Raw genomic sequence first — 20,207 nt, forward strand, 5'->3', positions numbered from 1 at the left:
ATCAAAAAAAAAATTTTTTTTAAATAAAATTTTAAATTAAAAAAATTTTTAATTTTTTTTTAAAAAGAAATAGAATAGGGGCATTGTTTTTACATTTTTGCAAATCTCTTCAAAATCTGGCTTAAAGGAAGATGTCTGGATTCAGTCTGTGGTGTTATCATACAATTTGTAGTATCTGGATAATTTCACCATAGACTCATATGGATGAAAGTGAAAGCAGACAGTAATATCTTGATACTGTGAACTCTCAATTTAATGAATGGATATAGAGTTGACTCTTGAAAAACACGGGTTTCAACTGTGTGGATGCACTTATTTGTGGTTTTTTCACAGTACAGTACTATACATGTGTTTACTCTTCCTTATGGTTTTCTTAATAACATTTTCTTTTATCCAGCTTGTTTAATTGTAAGAACACAGTATATAATACATATAACATAAAACATATGTGTTAGTCAACTGTTTATGTTCTTGGTAAGGCTTCTGGTCAATAATGGGCTATTAGTAGTTACGTTTTGGGGGAATCAAGAGAGAGGAGTTTCAATTGTGCAGGAAATCAGTTCTCCTAAACCCCTAAATTGTTCAAGTATCAAGAGTGTTTATAAATTATAAAGCATGTCTCAACTAACACTGAGTTCTCTTTGTAATCGCAAGCATATTTTCTCATTACATCGTTAGCATCTCTTATGATGAGAACTTAGAATGTTTTTCCAGATAAACATAGGTATTTCATATAGGTGTCTTATATAGGTATTTAAGAAAATGAGTTTTATTCTAAAAGTTCATGTCTATATTAATGGTTTGAATTTGGTATAATACATTTCTCACAGAAACTTTCTTGTAAATGGATATTGGATCTATAGCCAGCTTATAGAAGTCATGTGTTAATGAATTTATTGAGGACAGTTCATAGGATTTCACTAATGTTATCTTCATCTTTTCCTTTCCTTTTGCCTTTCATGTCCTTTTTTTATTTTTATTTTTTTCATTTTTTAAGAGATATTGTGTGCACCACCTGGAAAAATCGCAAATGGGAACTATAAGATTAGCAAGGAGGAATATGACTATAATGAAGTGGTAACTTACAGTTGTAATCAGTCAAGTGGACCAGATCCATATTCACTTATTGGAGAGAACAGACTTGTTTGTACTGGGAACGGTGACTGGAGTAGTAGCCCTCCTCAGTGTAAAGGTATCGTTTCCATTTTCTTCCTTCTTCATTTGTAAATATTTTGGAAACACTTGGTAGATACTTACCTACACATAAACAAGACGGCCCCGTGTGCTTGTTCCTCCCATTAAATTGGTTTCTAATTTAATTTAATACAGGTCAAATTGACTCCAAAATAGTTCTGTTTAATAGAGTTCCCCAGCCCTTAACCTACATGTTCTTAGCAATTTAATTTATACATCATGAACTCCTCACTCTGTGTATGCATGAGTTAGGATTTTTTTTCTTGTAAACATCAAAAAAAAAAAAAAAAAAAACAGCACACACTGGCTTAAAAATAAGATTTATCTTCTATTACAAGATACTTGAGAGATCGGGCTCTAGGAAATGGTAGAATAAATTGTAATGACTGTCTCACAAACAAGAATAATAAACTCTAGACAAAACATATTTAAAAATTAATGTCAAAGAGTCTAGAGAGTGACCTAATGCAGGGAGACACAAGAGGGGATTTGATGGTTATTAGAAGAAAAGGACCAGCAAAATATTTACTCTGGGCACACAAGGTACACATGGAACATTTTCTAGTACCATATTCTATGCAATATGATAGTTAAAAAATTTTTTTTTTCAGTTGAAGTCATTCAGAGTGACTTCAGATCACAATGGAATGAAATGTAGAAATCAACGATACCTCCAAAAGCCCCAAATATTTGAAAATTAGACACTTCTAACCAGCCAACCCATGAGTCAAAGGAGAAGTCACAAGGAAAATAGGAAAGTGTTTTGAATTGAATAAAAATGAAAACACAGCATATCAAAATATCACTATTTGTGGGATACAGCAAAAGCATTGCTTGGAAGAATACTTATAGCCTGAAATACGTATATTAGAAAAAGAGAAAAGTCTCAAACCCATGATCTAATAAGCTTCCACCCTAAGAAACTAAAAAAGAAGAAATTAAGCTCATTATGACATTCTGGAAAAGCACCTCTCTAGGAATAGAAAAGAGATCAGTATTCGGCTGGTTGGTGAAGGTGGTTGTGGGGGTGGGAAGGGTTGATTACAGAGCGGCATGAGGAACTATTGGGCGGCAGTGGAACTTTTCTGTGTCTTTATTGTGGTAATTACATGATTATTTGCCTTTGTCAAACTTCACAGGGCTTTACACTTGAAAGGACCAGCTTTACCATATGTAGATCATGTCTAGCAAACATAAGGAAAATCATTAGTGCAGTTAACAGTAATTTAGCACAACGGTGAAAAGATTAATTAATAGATCAATTAATAGATTCTGAAATCCATCTATCAGGTCATGAGAAGTACTTTACTTCTTAAGAGATGGAGCAGAATGGGAGATAGCAGAGCACGCTGGTGTGAGGCTGACTTGTATTTCAGGCCTGTGTGCTTATATACTGGTTTACAACGTAAAATGTGTCTTTTGATCTCTGGCTCGCAGGCCAAGACGTTTGGAAAACACTGCCCTAACTCCATTGGCTTTTCTGTTTCTTGAACATCCCATTTATATATGTTATTGCTACCTGAGAACTTTCTTTTTGCATATCTTTGCATGGCTACTTGCTTTTCAACTTTTAAATTTGAACGCAAGTATGACCTTCTCAGAAAAGTCTTTCCTATCTTTCTAGAAAAGCAGGGTACTGAAATCAGTGTCAGCATGACCTTAAAAAAATACCTAGAGCTGGGGTGCCTGGGAGGCTCATTTGGTTAAGCATCAGACTCTTGATTTCAGCTCAGGTCATGATCCCAGGATTGTGAGATTAAGCCCCAAGTTGCTCAGCACGGAGCCTGCTTAAGATTCTCTTCTTCCCTTTCCTGCTCGTGTTCTCTCTCTCTCTCTCTCTCTCTCTCTCTAATTAATTAATTAATTAATTAAAATCCCTAGAGCTAACGAGAATCAGAAGTTGCTCTTGAACCTGCCCTGGATTTGTATGCAGTCGTCAGAGCTTTCTCAAAACTTGTCAGTAATGGGGAAAAAATGTAGGAAAGCCAATAAATGCAAGTGTTTTCTAAGTGGAAAAAAGTCCTAGATTTCTCTAAATGCTTTTCCCTGGAATGAAAATGTGCATACACATAAAGTTTTTTTGGGTGTTTTTTGTTTGCTTGTTTCTTTTAGTTAACACCTTGCCTTTCATTCATTGTATGTTTCTTCCTGCTAGAAATGACTACTGTGCACTATTTTTTTTTTTTTTGGTCCTTTGCTAAAACAGCTTTCCATTAATTCTGGAGTTTCTTTACTTTTCAGTGGTCAAGTGTCCGAATCCCGAACCCCTCAATGGAAAGCTGGAATCAGGCTTTGGAGGCAAATACTACTATAAAGCAACAGTTGTGTTTTCATGCTTACTGGGTTACACCTATAATGGAACCAACATAGTTACCTGTGGCAGTGACAGTACTTGGGAGCCCGCAGCCCCAATGTGTTATAAAGGTACAATGGGTATCTTTTCCCTTTTCTCTCTCTCTTTTTTTTTAAAGTTTGTTTCTTTGACATTCAATAACAATGGTGCCACAAATAGGTGAAATGTAGCAATTTTAGTATTCGACTCTGCCTTATTCTATTCCTTTCCATGACAGACGGATTACGGAATTCACAGAAGAATTCTGCTGTTGTGATTTTATGTGTTTTCATAGGGTCTTTGCATGTTACATGTGTCACACAGGTATATAAATTTCTCTGGTATGGCTTTGTGTGTGTGTAAAAATGAAGTGGAGGTGGGTGGGAGATGAGGTAAATGGATGCGCATCATTAAGGAGGGCACTTGTTAGGATGAGCACTGGGTACCATATGTAAGAGATGAATTACTGTGTTCTATTCTTGAAGCCAAGACTGCACTCACTGTATGTTAGCTAACTTGAATTAAAATTAAAAAAAAAATTAATGGTATAATTCATATAAGTGAAAAGAAAGCAGTAAATCAGGGGTGGGGGGAAGCTAATCCAGTCTACGTTATTTTTTTTCCAGTACTGATTCCTCTCCGTGCTAGTCCTCCAACTTTGAATCATTCAGATTTAGTAACTTTCTGCTTATGTTTTCCAAAACTCTTTTAAATTCCGGGTGCAAATACCAGCAATAACCCCAAGCATTTGATACATCTACATTATTTTGTTTTCCAGTGTCGACTCCAACAAGTACAAACCCTCCTACAAGTACAAACCCTCCAATTCCGAGTGTCTCAGGTTTAGTACCTTCCTGCTTTTATTTTTCAAAACCTTCTAAATCTCTAATGTTTTGCACACATTTGTCATGTTTAGTAATGAAAGGAGGAAGAACATATTGATAGCCATTTTAAGTTGTTAGTGATTCTAAAATGATTTTCCACAGTATGCAGATATAAACAGGTATGTAAACTTGGGCAAGTTATATAAACTTTACATGTATTTACATATTTGTAAAATGCTTGAACAAGGGAGGGGCAGAGGGGGAGGGAGAGAGAGAATCCAAAGCAGGCTTTACTTTGTCAGCACAGAGCCCAATGGGGGGCTTGATCTCATGACTCTGAGATCATGACCTGAGCATAAATCAAATCAGACACTTGACTGACTGAGACACCCAGGCACTCCTGTAAAATGATTTAATGCCTTCCTTAATGAGTGATGGTAAATGTTTAATGGAATTCATTAAAAACTTTTTTTAATGTTTATTTTTGAGGGGGTAGGGAGAGGCACAGAGAGCGGGAGATACAGAACCAAAGCAGGCTCCAGTCTCTGAGCTGTCAGCACAGCTCAGTCTTGGGGCTCGAACTCACAAACTGCGAGATCATGACCTGAGCCGAAGTCTGACACTCAACTGATTGAGCCACCCAGGCACCCCTTAATGGGATTCATTTAAAACAGCACAGTGCCTGTGGGAAACTCCTAAAGGTGACTTATACGACATCACTCAAATTAATATTAGTGAAGAGGAAGGTCCTTGGCTTCTGCTTTTTAACATATTTTCTGTGCTTTTGATTTTGATGTTTTTTATTCCTTTCAGAAGCGATCTGTTGGCTCCTTGAGGGTGTCTTCCTGGTCCAGAACTATGTTTCAGTTGCTGGACTGCAACCAATTTAGTTTTGGGTTTTGTTTTGTTTTGCTTGTTTTTGTTTTTTGTAGCATAGTTTAAATTGGGAAATTTCTGCTATCTCTAGAATAAGACCTGTATTAACATCCCTCACCTCCACTAACCTCCTCACCTCATACACTAATTTTTTTTCTCTTTACTGGCATTTTTATTTGGTGATAGAAACTAAATTACTTAGCTGCTGAAAGGCAGGAATAGTCTTTATTCACTGAAATGAATCTTGCACGTTCTGCTAATGAGCTACTCTGCTTAAGAACTGAAAGAGTCTTTTGCCATGGCTGGAAGGAAATATCTCCCAGAGTTCAGAGTTTCTATCTCTGAGCACATTATTTTTATGATTTATTATTGCCAGTTAACTTCTGGGATTCCCATTTTAAAATATAAAGCTATAGTGAACATTGTTATTCATACCTTCTCATGTACTCGTGCAAATAGATACTTAGTTTAAATTCCAGGAAGTAGAATTACACAGTTCAGAAAGTATGTATTTTTCACTTTGGGAAATAATCTTTTTAAAGTCAAAATCAAAATTAATTCCATAATTTTGTATTAATAAATTTGGTGAATTGAAACATTAATTTTTTCAGAATCTGAGCTTCCTCGTACAACTACGACTCCGGGGTCAAGCCATCCGGGTTCAAGTCATCCAGGTCCAGCACTCTTTATCCTCCTTACATTGTTAAGAGCTTATAAGGCAATGCATTAAAAATGATGTCATTAATTTGCATTTCCTTTGCTCATTTTTCTATTAGGTTTCTACAATATTTTTCTCAATTTGTCCTAACTCATTATAAATGAAAGCCCCATTAATAGGAAGTGAACATTTTTTCCTGGGGTTCTTTCTTTGCTTTAATTTTACTAGTCAGTTTTCTTTTAAGATTTTTATACTCTTACCTATAGATTGCTTTTCGTAATTCTTTAATGAATTTTTTTATTTTTATTTTAGAGAGAGAGAGAGCGCGCACTCAAGCAGGCGAGAGGGGCAGGGGGGAGAGAGAGAGAGAGAGAAAATCTTTTTTTTTTTTCAATAATCTTTTAAATATTTCTTTATATTTGAGAGAGAGAGACAGTGTGAGAGCGCGAGAGGGGCAGAGAGACAGACACAGAATCCGAAGCAGATTTCAGGCTCTGAGCCATCAGCGCAGAGCCGGACATGGGGCTCGAACTCACAAGCCATGAGATCATGATCTGAGCTGAACTCACAAGCCATGAGATCGTGATCTGAGCCGAAGGCAGATGCTTAACCGACTGAGTCACCCAGGCGCCCAGAGACAGAGAGCGAGAATCTTAAGCAGGCTCCGTGCCTAGTGCCGAGGCTGACAGGGGGCTCGAACCCACAACTCTGGGATCATGATATGAGCTGAAATCAAGAGTCGGATGCTGCACCAACTGAGCCACCCAGACGCCTCACTGCCTATAACTGTAATATAGAAGTAGTATATAAATATAAGCTTTTAAATTTTCAAACATTACAAGAGTATATAGAATAAAAGATTAGTTCTCATTCTCTTTCTCTAGTCCATTACTTGAAATAACCACATAATAGTTCAGGGTTTCTTTTTATCCATCTCTGTATATAAATAAGCATCCTTTTATGTATAGTTATACATACTTTGGTGGGGGTTTTTTCTTTATTCTTACATAAAAATGGCATCACACTGTTCATGTTTTTCTGAAACTTGCACTTTTTCCACTTCACGGATTGGGGTTGTATTTAGATTATTATATCCCCATCCTTTTAATGGTGACTTTAAGAAACACCACGGTTTATATAACTATTCTCCTGTCAGGGGTCTTTTATATACGTAGAAGTTTTATATTAACAAGTAGTTGGATATATTGATCTTTTCCCTAAAGTCTGTGTGTGTGTTGTCTTCTTTATAAAAGATTTAGGCCTTCCACACACTGAAATCTATGAACATTTCTACAGTGCATTCTGATTACTTTCTCTGCATTTAGATCATTGGTGCATCTGAAATTTACTGTGCTATGTGGCGTGACGTAGGGCTCCTCCTGCAACACCCACTTCTACCCAGTGGCAAAGTAGCAACATTTGTTGAATAACTTGTTTTCTCTCCAACTCTTCTCAAGCGCCAGTTTTTATTATATGTTAAATTCATGGGTATCTTAGTCATCCTTCTGTGGCCTTGAACTCTATACACAAATCATTTTTTTTTACCATGGGACTATGCTATGTTTTAATATCTGGCAGAACACTTCATTTTCAGAAATGTTGAGACCCTTCTGTATGCTAATTTTTCTAGATAAGCTTTTATTACCATTTTAACCATTGTAAATGTCTATTTCAGTGGCATTAAGTGTATCCACATCATTTGCAACCGTCACTACTATCTGTATCTCCAGCACATTTTCATCATCATCTGAAACTGAATCCTTATACCCATTAAACAAGAACTTTCCGTCCTTCCCCAACCCCCTCCAGCCCTGGTAACCACCATTCTACTTTCTATCTTTATGAATTTGACTATTGCAAATACCTCATAGAACTGGAATCATTTCTAGCTTATTTCAGTTAGCTAGTGTATTCTGGATTATTTCACTTAGCACAATGTTTTTTTTTAAATATAAATTATTGTCAAGTTGGCAAACATACAGTGTATACAGTGTGCTCTTGGTTTGGGGGTAGCATGGATCAGAACTTATTTCTTTTTCCAGCTAAATAATACTCCATTGTATTATATACCATATTTTGTTTATCCATTCATCTGTTGATAGATGCTTGGGTTGTTTCTACCTTATGGCTATTCTGGATGATGTTTCTCTGAGTAACTGTCTGAGGCCCTCTTTTTCAGTTTTGGTGGACTGTGTACCCGGAAGTAGAATTGCTGGGTTATGTGGTAATTCTGTGTTTACTGTTTTGAGGAGGAGCCATGTAACTTCCACAATGGATACACTTAATCTGTAGCACCATGTTACAGTCCCATCAGTGATGCACAAATGTTCCAATTTCTCCACCTCTTTGGCAGCAGTGTTCTTTCGTAGCTTTGGATAATAGCCATCCTAATACATGTGAAGTGGTATCTCCCTGTGGCTTGTATTGCATTTCCTTAATGATTAGTCATCTTTTCACATGCTTCTTGGTCTTTTGTAGCTCTTTGGAGGAATGTCTTTTCAAAGTCTTTGCCCATTTTTTCATTGGCTTGTTTTTTGTTAACTGAGTTTTAAGAGTTCATTATATATTTTGTGTATTAATGTCTTAGCAGGTGTATGATTTGCAGATGTTTTCGCTCATTCTGTGGATTCCCTTTTCACTCTATTGACAGTGTCCATTGATGGACAAAAGTCTTACATTTTCATGAAGCCCAATGCATCTGTTGTTTTCTTTTGTTGTCTCTGCTTTTGGTATCCCATCCAAGCAATCATTGCCAGATCCAGCATCACAAAAGCTTGTTCTATATGTTTTCTTTGAAACATTTTATACTTGTAGTCCTATTTTAGTTTTGTATGCATTTTGAATTAATTTTTGTGTGTAGTGTGAAGTGAGGGTCCAACTTCATTCTTTTGTTTCTGGATATCCAGTTTTCTAAGAACCATTTGTTGAAAATTTTGCCCTTTCTCCATTAAATATTCCTAGCACCTTTGTGGACTATCATTTGACCACGGACATGAGGGTTTATTCCTGGGTTCTCTATTCTGCTCCATTAGTCTCTGTCTTTATGCCAGTACCACCCTGCTTGATTACTGTAACTTTGTAGTAAATTTGAAAATCAGGAAGTGTGAGTCCTCTCAACTTTGCTCTTTTTTTTTTTTTTCCCCAAGATTATCTTGGGGGCGCTTGGGTGTAGTCAGTTAAGCATCCAACTTTGGCTCAGGTCATGATCTCACGGTTCATGAGTTTGAGCCCCACATCAGGCTCTCTGCTGTCAGCATGGAGCCCGCTTCGAATCCTCTGTCCCCTTCTCTCTCTCTGTCCCTTCCCTGCTTGTGCTGTCTCTCTCAGAAATAAACAAACGTTAAGAAAAAAAAATACTATCTCGGCTATTCTTAGTCGTTTGAGATGCCATATGAATCATAGGTTGGTCTTTCCTGTTTCTGCAAAATGTATATTCAACATGGTGATTGGGGTTGCATTTAATCTGTAGCCTGCTTTGTGTGGTATGAACATTTTAATAATAGGAAGTCTTCTAATTTATGAACATGGGATGTCTTTCCATTTATTTTTATCTCCAGTTTGTTTCAACAACATTTTGTAGTTTTCAGTGTATGAGTTTTTGTCTTCTTATTTTATTGCTGAGCATTTTGTTCTTTTTTGATGCTATTATAAATGGGGTTTTCTTAATTTCCTTTTTGGATTGTTCATTGTTAGTATATAGAAATACAAGTGATTTGTGATTTTTGTGTGTTAACTTTGTGCCCTGCAGCTTTGCTGAATTCATTTTTTCTAATAGGGGTGTGTGTGTGTGTGTGTGTGTGTGAGAGAGAGAGAGAGAGAGAGAGAACCTTAAGAGTTTTCTATGTGAAGGTCACATCATCTGGAATAGAGATCATTTTAGTTCTTCCTTCCAAATTTGAGTGTTTTCTATTTCTTTTTCTTGCCTAATTGCTCTGACTAGAACTTTTAAGATTATGTTAAATGAAATGGAAAACACAAGCATCTTGTCTTGTTCCTGATCTGATGGGGAAAACTTTCAGTTTTTGACCATCGAGTATGCTAGTGACGGCATTTTCATAAATGGGCTTTATCACATTGGCATTTCCTTCTACTACAGATCAACATGTAAATAGTTTATTAAGCCCCTCAAATTTTTACTTTTAAGTAGAACCACATTGACCCCATAGGCTAATTATGATACAGTTGCTTGCTATATCATAGAATATTATCACAGGAAATGCTACTGGATTGGAAGAATACTGATAACACATAAATTTATGATATATTATGATACTACTTTTAATGGGAGACATTTAATATAGTTTATATAAGGAAAACGAAATTACAAGGGTTTTCATACAAAGGCAAAAAATCAAAACCTCTGATTTTGGAGGTCTGTAAGTTTTATTATTTTCCTTTTTTTTAAATTTTTAACTTATTTTCATTTTTCCCCCCTAGGAGCTCCTCCTACCAGTAAACCACCGTCTGAAGACACAAATGCTTTAGGTACTGTTTTGCTTATTGATAGCCTTGTATTCTGAAATCCTAGAGTTCTACATGTAAATATCATATTTCAGTTACGCACAGATAGAGAAGAAAGAGCATGTCACAAATTGGTAATAATTGGCATTTGGAGTTATTTCGATAGTGCAGATGCCATGACAGATGTAAGCAGTATGTGTCGATACTTGCAGACAGTATAGTTTTTAATAGGATTCCTAGTCTGGTGAGGTCACTTTCTTAAATACTACGATTATATATAGGTTAAAATACATAAAACATAACTTGCCGTCCATGGGGTAGTGTTCATTTTTGGTGGCAATTTGTAGATAAAGTTTCTTTCCGCTTGTACCTGATCTACATAAGCCTTAAAATACTACAGGTTGGGTAAGTTTTTTTCTGTAATAGGCTGGTGTGGCCAACTTTACACAGGCTTGCATCGTTCACATAATGTATGTTAAAGAAAATGAAGAAAAAGCTATAGTTCTGACAGTTAAATGGAAATAAAGATTTCTTGAAAAGTAGATGAGAAATATCTATTACTTTTATGTTAAACTAGTTTAGTAAGTAAGATTAACCTTTTTATAACTCTTTAGGCTTCTTATATTTTCCCTCTGAACACTGTAGTCAGACTGTCATTAAGCCAGTGAGAAAGGTGCCATCGTAAAATTGTTAATACTCCGTAATGTTTTATGAAATGTAAAGAACAGACTTAGACATGACATTTTATGCTCTGACTGTCTAGAACTTTAATATAAATATTGGCAGTTTAAAGCCGAGGTACTCCTAATACCATTTCTAAGAATTAAGATTTTGTAGTATGGTTTATTGCTCTCTGGCTAGTCAAAAATGCATGTTTAAGTTTCTACACATTATTTTCATCTCTGTGCCCTGGTGTTGCATTTACATATATAGAATCTCCTTGGCAATTAGGATTATGTCTTGTTTTTAGGGGAGAGAGGATCAGGAGGGGTTGATGATAAGATAAAATATTATTTTGAAGATTCTGAAACCAACATCTTTGTGACAGATGAGTAGAAATTTATTTATGACTCAGTCCACAGACCCCACTTTGGTGGAAAAAATACAAATCCCTAACAAAATCATAAATGATAGAATGAACACTGAAGTAAACCAACTATAATGGGGGTAATACATTTTAAAGCAATTTCCCTCTAATCTACTGAATTCTAGCTGTCCTGGGAAGCTTTACTAAATAACCTGATATGGCAAGGAGAGCACAAAACAATGTAAAGTGAGGTTCCTATGAAGAGATTTACAAGGTGGCCCCTGAATGTGGGATCAGAGTCCAAGGGCTCTGTGATCAGAATGACCCAGACTCACTAGCAGTCGTGCCAGAACTAGTCTGAGGAACTCTTTTCTCGCTGTGGTGCATAGAAGATCTGAGCAAGATTCAGTGCAGCTGCTCTCTGGGACCCCTGTATGCTCAGTAATCTTCAAACTCTTTTCATTTTTTCCTCAGGCACAGGAATCATTGTTGTGATTGTCCTTGGTGTTCGTAAGTAGCCCAAACTTTGATGTTACTTGAATGAAAATAATACTGTGAGGAAGTGCATTATTTTTAATTTATGTACTTAAATTATATTTAATTTGACTTTTCAAGATCTATAGTTTTTATAGCTTGAAATGAAGTACGCCAGTCTAGAATGGTCTGACCTTATATGTAATACACTATGTTTTGTTGCTCAATGTAGATTCTTTTATATTCCACATGTCCACTTAGTAACAAATCCTAAATATATGTCTTCAGGATGATTAGCCATGACTTTGGGTACCAAATATGCTCTGGGCACTTCTCTAAACTAAGCAAGGATTCCCCTGACGTACTGTGAACGATTCAAGTGACTCCACAGTATGAACTTCAGATAGTGAAGAGCCCAGATGGAATTTGAATATATATGTGCTTAAATACAATGACATTTTCTGACCACTGAAATGTAACCAACACTGACTTATTTCTGCTGCTACGTTTTGAATCTTAGAATCTTGGCAATTAGTTCTCAGAGTAATATGTCATTTGTTTCTGCTTTCTTGTAGTTGCTGGTGTTGTAGTAATTATCTTCATCTTGTTCGTGTTTTATCGGCGCAAGAAGAAAGGGTAAATTAAAGGACATTTCTTCTAACTTACGGGCCTTCTCACTCCTGACATACTTCCGCGCAGCATTTGCGTTTGTACGTCATGCCGCCTTTGCCTGAGTTGAGCCTGCATCATGTGCCATGCCGGTCGCATCTGTTTACTAACAATATCTTAGGCTGCTTTTCCTGTCCCGGCAGCCAGAGCGATCTGCGCAGACTTGCTTCGTCTGTTACGACTGCAGGAAAAATTTCTGTGGGACTTGAGGTTTAAGGTCTATAGCAAATCGCGGGCCACCGTGGGGCCTTCCCCACCCAGCTTTCCCCCATTCCCTAAACTGGACCAGGGGCCAAGACGAAATTTAGACCAGGTCACTGGAGACTCGGACAGTTGTATTCAGTGGAGTTTTTATGATCAAAGTTTCCATTTGTCCGTGGAGCTTAGGTAATTGTAAGAAGCTGTGCAGGGGTCCCATTCGAATACCCAGTTCGATGTCTTTTCATTTCGAGCTGTTACTTATACTTGTTAAACTGGGGAGTGAAAAGCAGCAGAGTTTGATTGCCCTCTTATGTTCTCTTAATTTACTAGGTTGCAGTAACACTGTTGGGGTTGCTGACAGGGGTAAGATTTACAAAGCACCTCCTTATTTATCTGTCATTTAATCTATAAAAATGAAAAGCAGGGGATCTTAAAATGGAAAAAAAAAGTATAAGTATATATCTTCTGAGCAGAATAGGGTTTTTAAACATCAAACAAATCTTAATGAAATAATTTCCAATTTATGAAAGACTTGGAATAAATCCTGGAGCACAGACCAAATCAGGTGCTTTGAAATTTAAATTTAGTGATTTGTTTTTTTCTCTATTGCTTTGAAAATAGCTTTGAAATCAAACTAATAATTTTAAGACTTTTGGTATTCATAGTTTTATGATATAGTTTCCCTTTATAGTAATCATCTGGTTTGGAATATGTAATAAAAGAACATTCTTCACTCATAAAGAGCTCAACTTTAAAAATAAAGTACCACAGTACTTCCACTTGAATCTTCAGTCTAATATTTGTAGAACACATGATATGCATATTTGATTTTTCAATCAGCAGCATATTTTTAAAATTATACATACAGAGCACTCTGAGTAGGAAGTACTGTTGTGGAATATTTTTGCAAATCCAAAATGTTTGTATAGAAATAGCTTCTCAAAAAAACAAATCAAAATAGCTCTCTGGGGGCGCCTCGGTGTCTCAGTCCCTATGCGTCCCACTCTTGATTTCAGCTCAGGCCATGATCTCACAAGCCCTGTAGACTCCATGCTAAGCAAGGAGCCTGCTTGGGATTCTCTCCCTCCCTCCCTCTCTCTGCCCTTTCCCGCTCACTCCCTCCTTCTCAAAATAAACATTCAAAAACAACAAACAAAAAACCCTAAAACAGTTCTCTGCTCCTTATTTTACTTACTTTACTATTTTAAAACAATACTGCATCAAAATGCGTACAGATTCCTTACCGAGTGTTAATGATATGCTCCTAGCTACCAGTCAATGGGTCTTTTCAAGTTAAACAATTGTCTGCGCATTGTACCCGATGACAGATTCCATAGCATTAGTGATGTGAGTGATAACGTCTAAGGAGCCCCCAGAGATGATGCTGTGGGCCCCAGGCGACACTGAGTTACCAAGCATAGGTTCTTATTGATGCACCCATAGTCTTGACATTGGAAGAAACGCCATCAAACATAAAGGGAAAAGTTTCTCCTGTTTAAGATAATTGAATTTTCAAAAGGCACCACATCTATGTGTATGTTTTTAAAAAGTACGATGGGCTACAGTTTGGCTTTACATTGCTTTTCTTCAAAAAAAAAAAAAAGTAAAGATTTCTATTATGTTCTTTCCATGCTTAATGTCCATCATCTTTCCCCCTGAAACTGAGTGTCATTGCCATGGAAACTTCCTTACGAGACTATAAAGCATATGCAGTTCCTTCTCTACTTCTAGGGGGGTGAGAACTTGGGAAGCACGGATAGTCCTAAATTGCTGCTAAAACTTGGTACAAATGGATTCAGATGTAAAGTCGTATTTGTGATGAGTTCGGAACACAGTTACCCTTCTGCAGCCTCTGTCCCAAAGTTCAGAAAGAGCATAAGTAGTCATTTTTCAGATCAATAGACAGATCTCTAAGTTATTTATTTATTTTAATTTTTTTTTTTTTTTGATCTCTAAGTTATTTGATGGAAAGTGGCCACAGGTTCGAGTGTTCTGCTCCGGTTCCTTAGTCTCAGCTGGGAATAGGGCGGGCTCCCAGGGCGTCTGAAACGCACCTTTTTCCTTCCCGTTTCCTTTCTTCACTAATTTGCTCCCATCCTCTCTAGTCTTGGAATCCGCCGCCCTTGCCCTGTGTCTTGCTATCGCTTGAGTTCTGTTTTGCTTGTCGTGACCGCGTGGTCCTAGAAAATAGATGCCGTTCGTTGCATTAATGTTTTCATGTACGTGTTTCATACGTGCATGATTTCCTTTCCTCCGGTTACATCGTCGCTGGATAAGTGAGAGTTTGCTTAAGTCTGTTAGAATTATGTACATAATCTATGTATTTTATTACCTGTGACTAAATAGTTGCTCCTTTTTTTCTGTTAAGGATATTTATTATTTGGTATAACTTAAGCCTGTTTTTAACATTATATTAATAACGACTGGTCCACTAACTTTGTAGTATTTTTTACATTTTTTTAACTTTGTAATTCTTAAGCTGTCTGTGCTTAAATGGATGTTACAAAACGTTTTGGGATTTACTGCATAGAGTGGCCAGATCAGGTGGTGGGGAGCATAGGGACGTGGGGCAAAAACCCGAAAGACCAAATTAATTTGGACATTGTTCTACTTGGCTCTCACATGCTTGAGCTGTAAACGCTTCAAAACATTTTTAAAACAATAAATAACAAAGGATGTTGTGGTTAGTTGAGAGCAAACATCAGATCCATCCCAGGAAAATGAGATGTTATGGGAGAAGTTTTACAGAGGTCTTTCCCCGGGGTGAAAACATGTGCCGCAGGAAGAAACTGTCCTTGACGCAAAAGTCAAGATGCATCTGCCTTGTCCTCAAATTGATTTCTAAGACAGCATTTAATATGCACTCTATGTATTCCCTCTACATCTAAGATGCGAGGGACAAGGACCATTTGTCCTTAAACAATTTCTGCGTGAGAGAGTTTACATTATTCGTATCCAGCTAATTGGTTTTAGAGGTAAATAGATTGCACAGCAGTTCAGAATCCATCCATCTGCCCGGCGATCTATAAGACGTCAACGTTAAAGTAGCTCCCCACACACAATTCCTGTTCCAGGTTCCTAGAGGAGAATCAGAAAAGTCGTAATTTATTCATCTAATTGTCGGCTCTACTTCTCTTTTCTCTGTCATTCATTTTATCCTACTTGTTCTGATTCCTTTTGGTTTGTTGTGATGGTTTTATTCAGCCCTTTTCCCTTCCTCTGTTCAGCACATACCAAACTGGTGAGAGCCACAGAGAAGTAAAATTAAATTCTCTCTGAGAAGAAGAGGTGAGAGAAAGGTTTGCTTTTATCATTAAAAGGTACCTGCTTCTGTATGTTTCTTTTCAGAGATAATCCTTTCTAGAATACAAAATACCCAGTGACTATTTAAATGTCAATACCCCAAACTAAGCTATGTTGCCAGTAAACATCAAGAGAGACACTTAGATTCTTGTTCCCTTTGCTAAATTATTGGTTTTTATACCATCCCTGAAGTTTTAAAAGCAAAAAACCCAAAAAACCCACATACTGTCAGACTTTTACTTTGATGTAGGCTTCAAATGAATAATGTCTCCATTGTCCTTCTATTAGACTATGTAGCTTCCTTGACCTCATAGTAACTGTGAATCCAAATGTGCAGTAATTTTTTAGCCCAGCGGGAAATAATACAGAATCTGATCATTTTAAGTGCAGGGAGGAAAAATACCCTTTTTCAGAAACTAAAATACATTTTACTTAAGTTTGCAAGTGCATTTGATTTTTTTTTTTTAATGTTTTTTATTTTTGAGAAAGAGGTAGAACGTCAGCGGGGGAGGAGCAGAGAGAGAGAGGGAGCCACAGAATCTGAAGCAGGGTCCAGGCTCTGAGCTGTCAGCACAGAGCCTGATGTCGGGCTTCAACTCAACAAGCAGTGAGATCATTATCTGAGCCAAAATCAGATGCTTAACTGACTGAGCCACCCAGGCATCCCGCAATTTCAACTTGTAAATATTACTCTTGAAGGCATTTGTTTTCCTTTACCAGAATATTTTTAGCGTATGAAAGAGAAACCAACAAAAAATTCCTTAGAGTTTGAAAAATTATGAATTGCATTGCCTTAGAGCCCTTTGACTACATCCACCTTGTGTCTTCGAATGAAATGCATTGGAAATATTCCTCTATTTGTGCCTGAATGTGTCCGCACAACCAGCAAGGGAGCAGATACGTAACCACCACTCATAATGTGGGTGCCCCTCTCCCTTACAGTCAACACTTTGGAAGCAGACTCTAAAAAGGCCAAGAGGAAGAGCAATTTCTTGGTAAAAGCAAAGTGGTGTGTTGGGTCCCAGGAGCTAAGGGGAAGGCAAAACATTCAGCTAGAACTGGCAGTGGAGGCCTGCCTGACCCAGTGTGTCTTCTTGGTCCCAGAATTCCTTGGAGGCTAAAGCCAACCAGGAAGGTAGATTTCAGTCTGTCATGAGCTTTACGGTCTCTGTAACCATCTGAAGGTAATTTAACGGATGCTGAAGATAACATGAAATTTCTGTAATGAGTAATCCGGTTTTGGATTCTCCTCATCTTTAAATAGCTTCATTGTTATACCAAATAATAAATGCGTCTTAAGAGGTATGTTAATCCTTTTGATCTTTCTTCTATGTTGGGTTCTATTTAAAATTCTATGTACCTGAAAAAGAGGATACCACGACCACACAAACAAAAGGAGTTTTGACTCAAAAAAACCTAGAAAAATAGAGCAGTCTTGGAGAAGTCAGTGACAGGCCTGACTCACAGTATAAAGTGGCTCACAGTCGACCTCAGGGGATGGCTCTATCAGGAGTGTAGTTCTGTGAGGGTGGAGGCTCACAGGACGGCCTCCCCCACAAAGAGAAACAGGAGGGTAGCCACAGCCATGGTTAGCTGTTCCGTTGTGCAGCATCTAGCACATCCCCGAGGTGTTTGCCGGGGCGCACGTACTGGAGAGCAGCTCACGGTGCCTGGTTAGTGTTCGTCTGTCTGTCCTAGTCTGTGTCCTGAGGCCGGGACAGAACTGCATTGTCCAGTTCAAGAGTCCGTAGTCTCGTGTGGCTACTGCGGACTTGAACGTGGCTGGTCCTGCCTGAGTTGTGCTTATAAAATACACCTCGAATTCTGAAGACTCAGTACAAATTAAATGTAAAATAACATGGATGTTTGGTTAAGTAGAATACATTAAAATTAAACTTGCCTGCTTCTTTTACTTTTTTTAATGTGGCTTCTAGAAAATGTAAAATTACCTGTGTGACTTGCAGTATATTTCTTTCGATGGCACTGGACTAAAATAATAGAGTTTAGAAAGATGTCTACTGTTACTATACAGTTGTGATGTATATTTAAGTTATTTAGGAGAATCTCTTACCAAAACACATGATTTCCTTGATGGTGAGGGCTACGTGGGGCATTCTTGACCTCAAACTCTGATGGAACTGTTCTCTTTTTAAAAATTTCCTCTTGGAGCCAGATTTAAAATCTTGGTATTAGCGGGGCGACTGGGTGGCTTAGTCGGTTAAGCGTCCGACTTTCGCTTAGGTCATGATCTCGCAGTTCGTGGGTTCGAGCCCCGCTTTGGGCTCTGTGCTGACTGCCAGCTCAGAGCCTGGAGCCTGTTTCAGAGTCTGTCACTCCCTCTCTCTCTGACCCTCCCCTGCTCACGCTTGTCTCTCTCTCTCTCCTAGAAATAAATAAAACATTAAAAAAAAAAAATCTCGGTATTAGGAAAATAAGTGTTTCTCTCTCAGTCTTTCCCATCAGCCCTCATTTTAATTTAAATGAGAAAATATTTACAAAGACTTTATATGACACTGTTCTGTTGTTTTGAAGAAAATCAAAAATGTAATACAGGGATAGAAGGGCTTCTAGAGAGGCAGCACTTGCACATTTGAAATTGTCTTTAAAAAATCATTTATTTCCTAGTGTTTGGTTTTAAGTGCATTTTCTACATAGTCTTTGGAATTGATTTCATATTGATCTCTGATACTGTCTTTTTACCTCGCCTTCTAGGAAAACCGACGTTAGCGCCACATACAGCACTTACCAGGATAAATCAGCTTCACCAGCAGAGCAGACACAGTAAATGGTTTCCACACAGTGTATCTTGTGATTCTATTAGAATGTTAAGATGTGCAGTAAAGTCATACAGCCTCTATGGAAAACATACACTTTCCTCAAAAAACTAAAAACCAAACTAACAAATGATTTAGGAGTTCCACTTATGGGTATACATCCAAAGGACACAAACAAACAAAAAACCCGGCAGCTCTCTGTTCTCTGCCTGCAGCGTTATTTACAACAGCCACGACACGGATGCCACCCTCACTCCTGGATGGATGCATCGTTAACAAAAACACTGTAGACAAATAGGTGGCATACTATGCAGCCCCAAAAAGGAAGGAAATCTTGGCTGTTGAAGACAAACTGTATGGGCCTACAGGCATTTTGCTAAGGGAAGTCAGTCTAACGAAGAGAGACAAATACTGTATCATCTCACTTATTTGTAGACTCTAAAAAAAAACAACAAAACCCCAAAACCCTGGATACAAATCAGATTGGTGGTGGCTGGAGGGGCAGGGATGGATTTGGCTGAAGGTGGTCAAAAGGGACAAACTTCCAGTTCTAAGACTAACAAGTACTTGATGTAGTTATCATACAGTCTGCTGTCGGTACTGTATTGTATTTTGGAAAGTTGCTGAGCAGGAAGACATTTTTAAAATCGATGTGAACTAAATTTATTGCAATCACTTCATAGTGTATAATTATCAAATCAGGCTGTACACCTTATACACAATGTTACGTGTCCGTTAATAAAATCGGAAGGGGAAAAAAACGGATCTATCTAACTTATTCTCTAGATTTCCCCCCCCCCACTTTCATGAATGCAACTGTTAATTAAGCCATAATGGTAGAATTTTAATGTGCTTTGAATGCAGTCACCATCTTTTGATGCTTCCTTGAACCACGTGTGCATTTGCGTATGAACATCTGTCCTGTTTTTCTTAAATAACACTTGCATTTATAGGGCAACTCAGTCCAATATTCCCAGTACTATTTAGGTGGGGAAGTTATTTTTTAAAAGTAACATTTCCAGGGATGCCTGGGTGGGTCCGGTAAAGCGTCCGACTTCAGCTCGGGCCATGACCTCACGGTTGGTGGGTTCAGGCTCTGTGCTGGCAGCCAGCTCAGAGCCTAGAGCCTGTCTTCAGATTCTGTGTCTCCCTCTCTCTCTGACCCTCCCCTACTCACACTGTCTCTCTGTCTCTTTCAGAAATAAATAAAAACATTAAAAGCAAAGACTTCCAAATTTAGAGAACTGTAATGAAAAATAAATTACACTTCATTTGTAAAGAAAGTGATTTTGAAATCTTTTTTGTAAAAAGATTAACGAGAAGTCTTAAGGTTCATTTTCTCAACAACTCTAAAACGTGTTTTACATATTGTTTAGTGTAAAAAGTCTTTCAGATATGTGTGTGCTGCTTTGGC

The 20,207-nt window shown here is 37.6% G+C and overlaps 1 protein-coding gene across 1 annotated transcript in view; it reads left to right on the forward strand.

Annotated features, from left to right (window-relative positions):
* Positions 1–18,821, forward strand: part of LOC144240748 (membrane cofactor protein-like) — a 34,801-nt gene extending 15,980 nt beyond the window's left edge. The window contains exons 5-12 of the mRNA XM_077775161.1: positions 998–1,192; positions 3,436–3,618; positions 4,305–4,367; positions 5,838–5,900; positions 10,322–10,369; positions 11,847–11,882; positions 12,422–12,482; positions 18,732–18,821. Of these exons, the coding sequence (XP_077631287.1) occupies positions 998–1,192; positions 3,436–3,618; positions 4,305–4,367; positions 5,838–5,900; positions 10,322–10,369; positions 11,847–11,882; positions 12,422–12,482; positions 18,732–18,804 (722 nt within the window). The 3' untranslated portion in view covers positions 18,805–18,821. The remainder of the gene's footprint in view (positions 1–997; positions 1,193–3,435; positions 3,619–4,304; positions 4,368–5,837; positions 5,901–10,321; positions 10,370–11,846; positions 11,883–12,421; positions 12,483–18,731) is intronic.
* Positions 18,822–20,207: the final 1,386 nt, after the last annotated feature.

The sequence above is a fragment of the Crocuta crocuta genome, unplaced genomic scaffold (genome assembly GCF_008692635.1).
Source record: "Crocuta crocuta isolate KB4526 unplaced genomic scaffold, BGI_CrCroc_1.0 scaffold207, whole genome shotgun sequence".
In the NCBI taxonomy this organism is placed as follows: Eukaryota; Metazoa; Chordata; class Mammalia; order Carnivora; family Hyaenidae; genus Crocuta; species Crocuta crocuta.